General features: G+C 31.8%; 1 protein-coding gene across 1 annotated transcript; it reads right to left on the minus strand.

Annotated features, from left to right (window-relative positions):
• Positions 1-1,949: 1,949 nt before the first annotated feature.
• On the minus strand, positions 1,950-6,924 carry LOC139889699 (small RNA degrading nuclease 5-like). Its single transcript, XM_071872635.1, has 14 exons — positions 6,826-6,924; positions 6,306-6,362; positions 6,082-6,147; positions 5,771-5,904; positions 4,963-5,072; positions 4,678-4,803; positions 4,495-4,565; positions 4,359-4,418; positions 4,131-4,186; positions 3,807-3,867; positions 3,426-3,693; positions 3,155-3,336; positions 2,226-2,521; positions 1,950-2,111 (listed from the first exon to the last, which is right to left on the minus strand). Exons 1-14 carry the CDS (start codon positions 6,922-6,924, stop codon positions 1,988-1,990), a joined length of 1,710 nt encoding a protein of 569 aa, XP_071728736.1. The 3' UTR covers positions 1,950-1,987.
• Positions 6,925-9,905: the final 2,981 nt, after the last annotated feature.

Consider the following 9,905-nt stretch of genomic DNA (forward strand, 5'->3'; position numbering starts at 1 on the left):
CTTCAAAACACATGCCGCTTTTGTACTCTTTTTTATTTGGATGATATAGATTTTTTCGTGGTACCGTCCCCTTTACCAAATAAGAAAAAAAATCTTTGATTCTGCATGAATATTACATGAAAATCTTTAATGTATTATGTACATTGTTATTATTAGTAAAGAGTTTTGATCAATGTGATTTAGACAATAAAAAGACTTTATTCTAGATGATGTGGAGATATTGAAATATAAAGATGTAATGGGCAATTTACGGGTAACATGTCACTGTTCATCAGGTACCATATGACAATGAGCAAGTAGTTTATATTATGTAAAACACAAAACAGAAGTAAAACAATGTTACCGTTATCCAGTTTGGTCATGTACTTACATATAAATTTGCCATTGTTGTTCATCTGTTTTATGTTTAAGTGTTTTGCTAATGTCAGAATTAGTAGCTTTTATCTACGTTGTTTGTGTAAAAAAAAAAAAAAAAAAAAATACTTTACCATATTATGTTTATTTAGCCAGATGAATACTTGTGATTCTATCTTTATTAATATTGTTAATTGATATAACATATACGCTTCCAGTTTGTTTGATTAAGACTTGTCGTGCAACGCACGGGCTTTTAAAGGCTAGTATAGTTGTAAGGTAAATATAAAAATAACAATAACGATAACCTAAATTCAATACACGAATTTTGAAATTAGAATGCTACATACCATAACAATAACATGGTTGTATATAACACATCACTCTTTAATCGAGTACATATATATGTGGTTGGTGTGAAATCGGTGTCTAAACCATAACCAATAGATGATAGATGTGCTTCTTCGATTTAACCATCAAATCAACTTTCTTATGATTTATGTCTATATTTATATAATTAAAATTATAAATGCAAATCATTGCAAAAATCCAACAAAAATAGCTAGGCCACAACAATAAATAATCCATGTTTAATTCGTATAATTTTATAATTATAGTTATAGTTATGGAAAAGTTTATATAAATAATAAATTCAAGATGGCTCTATTCGAACGAAATGGCCTACGGATCAAAAGACAAAAGACGAAATATCTTAGGTGTGATTTCGACAGGATAACCGGTGATGAACAAAATGTTGGAGTGAATATCAGCATTGGAGACCAAATCTTGCATCCACGAGAGTCGTTTAGATACCTAGGCTCGGTGCTCCACAAATCGGGGAGGACAGACGAGGACGTGACTCATCGTATTAAGGTATGATGGTTGAAGTGGAGAGCAGCAAAGGGGGTTTTGTGCGACAAGAAGATACCACTTAAATTGAAAGGGAAGTTTACAAGGTGGCAATTAGACCTGTCATGCTGTACGGATCAGAGTGTTAGGCAATGACAAAGGCTCAAGAGAGAATGATGGAGGTGGCGGAAATGAGGATAATTAAGTGGACGTGTGGTAAAACATGATAGATATGATTTCAAATGGGAGAGAGAACCTTGGGCATGTGATGAGACGACCAAGTATTGCCCCTGTTAGGAGAGTCGAGGTACTCACGGTGGACGGCGTAAGGAGGAGGGGTTGACTTACACGTAGGTGGAAATAACTATGTACCGATTATAAAGAAAAATCGATCAACCCTTGGTCAATGGAAATTAATCGGGAACAATCAGTCAACATTCAAATACTCGGTCACCATAAGTTGGAGATTAATCGGTCAAAGTAACATTAATCAGTCAAAGTCAGACTCAGTCAAAATCAGATTTATCCCTGATTAGCCAATTACTCCGTCCACAATCTTGACTGATACTCCCCGGTTAGCGTTTTGTCAACCTTGCAACCGGTTAGATGAAACAAAACAAAATGCCTGAAAGCAGTTTAACTCTCTTTCTTGAATTATGAAATGTTAAGTATTGGCTATATTTCTATTAAATCAGACAACATATAAAAAATAAACATGGCTACAATGTCGCTAAGGTGTTGTTACAAGTTCATGAATCCTGCTTACCACGTAACTGCACGAAAATCATTGTTTGACACCAACAAAACACAAACCTACTTCAGCCTGCGCCTGCAGCTCTTGAAGGACCTTTGAAACATGATCTCGTGGTAAGTTTACGTCCACCTTTTCATTAAGCATTTTCCTCAATCTTCTTCCACATTATGCAAAAAAAAAAAAAAAAAAAAAAAAAAAAAAAATTTTGTTAGAATACGCGCGTGTGTTGTGTGTAACATTGCAAAGACTTTTTAATAAGTTGATGTACCTTTGAACGATCACAGTATCTCCATGACCAGAGCACACTATTAGCATGGCATTGGTAGGTAAATTAGAAAAAACATTTTTAATTCTGGAATTTAATCGGCTGAGAACGTCTTTCAAATCTTGTGTAACCGTGTACTTTATGCTTTTTTTACCCTTTGATTTGTTATTGCAAGTAAGTAACGCTATCATCTCAGCAAGTTTTTTATTCAGCGCATCAACATCATCTGCTTGTTTCTTGTAATAAGAAATGAGCTCTGTAAATTGTGCCCAGACAAATTGCACTTTGTCATTTTTTACCTGCAGTCACAAGTTTATGATTGCGTTATATTGATACATATAAATATAAATATAAATATAATATAAAGAGTAGAAGCAAAAATGTGCTTCCTGGCAAGGTTGCAAAACTCGATATTCGGCGGGACTTTGGAGGGAGTAATTGGCAATTCAGGAATTAATCGAAGATTAATTTGATTGGACTTTTTATACATTTAAATAAAAAAATCTCAAAACAAAATAGAAGAAAACAATCAACATAAACAAAAACTTTAACATAACTGTCTAAAAACAAATAGTTGTTCATTTGTTCAAAACTCTAAAAATCTAATTTAAACTCATACTAAAGTGTTGACCAATTTTGACTTTGACTGACTTTGACCAGCAAATCTGATTTTGACCCATTAACCGGCGTTCATCGATCAATTAAACAGATTTTGTAAAATCGGATCGGCCTATTTTTAATAATGAAAAATCAGGGATTTGTCGGGTTTTTTACGATAGTGTTGCCCGCAACAGAGCAAAATGTGTAACTTTCGGTTCGGGTGTATTGGATTGGGTCGGATCGGATTTTTGCATAAATAATCGTTACGAGAGGCGAACTGCTTAAAAGCAAACATGGCAAATATAACACCTTGAATAAAGATAAAAGAATACCTCTTTAATGGTTTTAGAGAGAGCTTCATCATCCGAAAAAACGGGAATCGAATGTGATGATTCGGAAGCATATCGCTTCACAATTGATATATTATCAATAAAAGATGAGGACTTGCCGGAGTCACCCAAAACCGTCAGAAGCTTTTTTCGCATAAATGATGGAGGTCGACCAAAATCGGGCCCTGTTTCATAATGATTATATCCGTGGCACGTAAGCATAGATATATAACTTAAGCAGTTAATAAACAAAACAAACAAGTGATTTATTTACCATGTTTAAACTTCAAAAACGCAAGATCCATTGCGGCTTTTGCGTCTTCGATACTATCATGCCCGTTTCCTGAATCTTGTATCTCTCTGGAGAGGAATTTTCTGGTTAACACACGAAGGGCAAGTTTGAACGTTCCGCCACGTGAATGCTTGTATAAAACAGCGGTGTCGATCACCAAAGTATGAGAAATTTTCAAAGCTAATAAATCATTTTCCAACGAATGCCCAACCAAAATCGTTTCCTTATTAACAACTTGCAGAAAATCTTCCTGAAAAAAAAAAAAAAAAAAAAAAAAAACAATGTTTGTTTAATTTAAAAAAAGGTGATATTAAATTATCAGTGCTCAAAATCCTAATCTTGATACAAAAATAGCATGGAAACCTGAATATCTCTAAGAGTAGTTGTGACTCCATCCATCATATCACTTGTTATTCCACTATACCTGAATAACAGGAAACCACTTAAACAAAGCGTATGAATCTACGTACATGTATATACAAACATATATGTGTGCATAATATCTTTTATTAGCTACACATACCATACCATACATGTAGTTTACAAGTATCGATTGACATACATATCTATCTTTATGTGTGTCGTCTACACGTATCAATTGACATACATATCTACATAAAATATGGAACCTGACAAATTATAAACTTAATATTTCCAAAAGTAAGTAAATGCCTCTAAACAAAGTACCTAGTGTTGTAATCAGTTATGGCATTTGATGGTTTAACCAATTTATCCAACAGAACCTGCAAAACAATTTAACCCATGTGAATTTATCCAACAAGAATGGGAGTATGTAATGTGCAGAGTAGAAATTTGATGATTTCAGCTAGAAATGTTTTATAAGGATCAAAAAATATATATTAACTCGATTAAAGCATAAAAAGATCATCGTAGAAATAATACTAAAAGCTGTACCTGTCCCCTAATATCTAGCAGTGTTACTCTTGTAAGCTCAAACCCCTCACTTGTTATACACTGAAAATAATACAGTAATAATAATAACCATAATAATTATAATTAATAATTATGAGCTGCGCGTAATTTCACTTACCATTTCACAATCAACGCCCACCATTTCATGTGTGGGCCTTCCTGATGGTGCAGGGAGAGATGATACAAAACCTGTAAGTATTTAGAAACAAACTAATCGATGACTAATACTTTTGATAATTTGTCTCAAAATTCAAATAGAAACCGAAAATAAAAATAAATATAACGACAGTTATATAGCCACCTGGTTTATCATGAACATATCCATTATCTTCTAGTTCCTTTGGTGTAAGAGTATAATACGAGATGGGAAATGGAGCATCTTTCATGAACTCATCCAAAGACATACCATCGGGAACAAGACAAGTACCTATATAATCGACAATTATTTTAAACCAGTATCGATGTGATAATACCAAAATCTATTTATAGTTAAAAAAACAATAACTAAGACAAATCATATAAAGTAATTAGAGACTAAATATATTTTTCTTGCATGTTCTTGATGTTTAAGGAGTAAAATGATTACCTGGTTCAGATAAATCTCCATATTTGTTTATATTTGTATCATCTTCCCTTTTTCTTTTAAACCTACATGTAAGAAGTGCATCTATAGTCTGCATTCCATCTGATACGCAGCTAGCACAGGAAAGGATATAAAACAAAATTTCCATTAGACAAAAACTCACAACTAGGGTGGAAAATTCAACGCATCTACTAATGAACAGGTCAACTAGGATTATGTTCAATATCTACGGGGCAAAATGGGTAGTATAAACTTAAAATTTGATATTTGATAATATTAATAATAAAGAAAGAACAAATAGCTTAAAAAGGTAACGTAAAAACCAAAATTCCGAAGAAATAAGAATCGCCCATACAATTTGCTACTACTAATTCACTTTATTCAAGAACAGTTTAATGGATAAAAATTTTCACGTTCAGGGGAAGGGTGAATATTTTTACTCAGATGTACACGACCTACGCGAGTTATCCCATGACTGTTTACGACCCTTTCCGTCGCAACCCCAAGATGTGTTTCTAAGAGATTTATATAGAGACCACTCGTAATGATATCATGAACCCAATCACTAGGCTATTTTGGGATGGTTCACTTTATTCAAGAACATACACTAATATTTTGACAATACACTTTTTGTGTCAACAATAACCAAAACCATACAAGTTAAACATAAAGTGTTAACGTGTTGTGGGACAACTTGATCTGAAATGGCCCATTTAAACCCAAACCAAAAATTACCCGTTTTGACCCGTTACCCAACCCGTTAGTCATAGTAATACTTTTATTCAAAAATAAGAAATCTGTTGTTTCCAACCTTGGTGCTAGCACTGCTCTCGGGACACCACAAGATTCTTTAAAACTGTGTAGTATTTTAGATTGTGACAAATAGATTGCCGCATCAAGGCCAGGAACATAAAGCAAAACCACTTTTGGAATCAACGGTTTGTTCTGCACAAAACAAAAACTGCATTCAGTATATCTTTTATGGGAAGTCATTTCTACCACAAAATAACAAAGAACGTAATTACATTAGATTGCATTGTATGATTGTATCAACACAATAGTTCCACATATGTACAACGCACAAACATACTTATATATTAACATGAAAAAAGGAGTTGCAACCTTGATGAAAATCCATGATGGCATGAATCCCTCAGCTAGCACCCATGTAACAAGCCCATGAACATCCTGTCATCATAATTCATCATATTTACATTTTATATGATAATACTAAATATTGAATATTCAAGATAAATAATACCAAATCTAGGAATTAGTAATAATCTTTGATAACTTGACATTTAAACTTTAAAAAAAAAAAAACTTAAGTGACTATTTATACCCACATGCAAATTTAATGTTGAGTTGGATTCTGGGGTCTTAAACTCAACACCTGCTTTCGCCTGCATTATATCCACAATATAACTTATAGTCGGCATTCAAAATCTTCATCAATAGCACTTTAAATAAACGATGAATTAAAAAAAAAAAGTGCAAATTACATAGATATAAAGCAATAAATCAATAATCCTCATGAGATTTCAGAGCTGTTTTTCTCGGCATACAAAGTTAATTAATAGATACAAAAAGACATTTTTTTTTTTTTTTTTTTTTTGCTTATATAACGATTGCTATTAAAATTAAAATGTCTTCAATAATCCTATAAACTGATACAATGGACCGCTAAGGCTTGAAAATAGTAACTAGAACGAACCTAAAAACTAGCTAACATTAAGACATTTAATAGAACAAATAAAACCTAACATTAAGGATTCATAAATCATTTGAGGTTTGTGTTTTTAGGACTTGCAATGGTAGTAGCAGTATAATAGAATAATTAACTACGGAGTAATTAATTAGTATCACCTGTGGACCGTATATATCAAAATATGTGTTGGATTTATCAGTGCATTCTTCTTCTTCTTTATTTTCTCCTTTACTGCGATTGTTTACCGGAGAATTCATTTTCTCCGGTGACAAGAAAATTAGGGTTTGATACTCCGATAATCAAAAAGAATACTGAACCGCCGGAAGGAAACAGGGGTTAGGGGTTTTTGCGCGGTTGCTTTGGTGACAAAAAACTAACTTACAACATTGACCCTAGTAGCTTTTGTTATTTTAGGTTACAATTCTTTAACTGTTTCAACTTTGATTGATTGAATTTGGTGCGGTTGAAACATATACGTGTCAAAAATACAAAATTACAATGTTGGTGTATCTAGTTTGTATAGTTTTACAAGAGAATCCCTAAACTTTCTTTTTGGCGTAGCCGGTCACGGTGTTAGCACGAATTACGTGGTTGGCTCCCTAGCTAACGTTCATTAGTAAAGCACTGTTAAGTCATCCCACGTGCTATTCATGCTATTCATATGAGGGTATTTTTGTTTATTCATTATTTCTTTTTCATACACGTCCTTCTTCCACTTCTAAGTGAAACATAGTAAAGTAAACTTGTAAGAAACATATAGTAAACTAACTGCTATAAGCTTGGTCGCGCGTTGATGCGGTTCTAATTTTGTTACAATTTCGATTTTGTATAGACAATAGGTAACATATTAATAGATAAGATGATAATGTTCGATACTTTAGATGGCACTGCCTTTCTAACGTAGCATTACGTATGTAAATGTAAAAAATGCTACGAGAATTAGATTATTTATTTCATTACAAACATGGACGAAGCTTGAACCATTTAATTGGAGGGGACGAAATTGTACCAACTTAAATGTACTTCTAATGTATGTGAAAAAACATACATAAAGTCATACTTTAAACAAATAAACTAAACGAACAACAAACCATTACATGAAATATATTAACGGATTACAAATTTAATAAAGATAATAAAAGCGAGTAAAGTATATTATATATCGACTTATTGAAACTTTCGAGTTTTATGAAAGTTTACATATGATAATAAGAAATTACATTAATGAGAATTCATAATTGTAACTGAATAATCATCTATCTATCTATAGTTTCTATTAAAATCCTAAAATGATTATGTCATTATTAGGTTAATTCCTTTGTTAAGAAAAAATCAAAAATAAAAAGAAAAAAAATGTAAGTATGGTGAGTGATGTCATTAATTTAAATAATTTTGAATTAAAATTAAATCTTATTAATTAATTATTATTATTAAATCTTATTAATTAATTATTATTGTTAAATCTTATTAATAATTAATTTAATTATTAAAATTAAATAGTTTTGAATTATTTTAATTAATTATTTTGAATTGAGTACGAGAGGTATAAAAGCTAGGCATAAAGAAACAAATTCTAAATTTATATTTTAATTTATACTTTTAAAATAAAATGACAATCAATATTATCTCTTATGATTGGATGTGGATTGTTTATATCATTTTAGGTGTTTGATGAAATGTTCAGCTGACGAGTTTCTTAGACGGACTCTGTAGTTCCACGGGTCATTAAACTAAATAACTTTAGCATTTACGTTCACTTAATACCTATAACATATCATTAAACTGTTTCGTTTAAACAAACCCGTGATTCCACGGGTCATTTCACTAGTATAGCATATATTACCCTAAATAATATTGGACGTATGATTTTTATCTTATGTTTTTAACCTTTTCTAATAATGAAAGTTTAAAAAGTAAAGCCAAAAGTAAGTAGAGTTTCAAAAAATGAAGTTTATGAGATATACTCCGTATATAAAAACATGACATGTAAGCAGCACTCTTATTTAAAAATCCACACCATGCATCATCGTTTCAACAAAAAATCTGTGATGGTAATTGAAATGTCCCGTTCTTATTGATTAAAAACGTTCCATATTAATTGATTTCGTTGCGAGGTTTTGACCTCTATATGAGACGTTTTTCAAAGACTGCATTCATTTTTAAAACAAACCATAACCTTTATTTCATAAATAAAGGTTTAAAAAGCTTTACGTAGATTATCAATTAATGATAATCTAAAATATCCTGTTTACACACGACCATTACATAATGGTTTACAATACAAATATGTTACATCGAAATCAGTTTCTTGAATGCAGTTTTTACACAATATCATACAAACATGGACTCCAAATCTTGTCCTTATTTTAGTATACAACAGCGGAAGCTCTTAATATTCACCTGAGAATAAACATGCTTTAAACGTCAACAAAAATGTTGGTGAGTTATAGGTTTAACCTATATATATCAAATCGTAACAATAGACCACAAGATTTCATATTTCAATACACATCCCATACATAGAGATAAAAATCATTCATATGGTGAACACCTGGTAACCGACATTAACAAGATGCATATATAAGAATATCCCCATCATTCCGGAACACCCTTCGGATATGATATAAATTTCGAAGTACTAAAGCATCCGGTACTTTGGATGGGGTTTGTTAGGCCCAATAGATCTATCTTTAGGATTCGCGTCAATTAGGGTGTCTGTTCCCTAATTCTTAGATTACCAGACTTAATAAAAAGGGGCATATTCGATTTCGATAATTCAACCATAGAATGCAGTTTCACGTACTTGTGTCTATTTTGTAAATCATTTATAAAACCTGCATGTATTCTCATCCCAAAAATATTAGATTTTAAAAGTGGGACTATAACTCACTTTCACAAATTTTTACTTCGTCGGGAAGTAAGACTTGGCCACTGGTTGATTCACGAACCTATAACAATATATACATATATATCAAAGTATGTTCAAAATATATTTACAACACTTTTAATATATTTTGATGTTTTAAGTTTATTAAGTCAGCTGTCCTCGTTAATAACCTACAACTAGTTGTCCACAGTTAGATGTACAGAAATAAATCGATAAATATTATCTTGAATCAATCCACGACCCAGTGTATACGTATCTCAGTATTGATCACAACTCAAACTATATATATTTTGGAATCAACCTCAACCCTGTATAGCTAACTCCAACATTCACATATAGAGTGTCTATGGT

This window comes from Rutidosis leptorrhynchoides, chromosome 2, assembly GCF_046630445.1.
Source record: "Rutidosis leptorrhynchoides isolate AG116_Rl617_1_P2 chromosome 2, CSIRO_AGI_Rlap_v1, whole genome shotgun sequence".
NCBI lineage: Eukaryota > Viridiplantae > Streptophyta > Magnoliopsida > Asterales > Asteraceae > Rutidosis > Rutidosis leptorrhynchoides.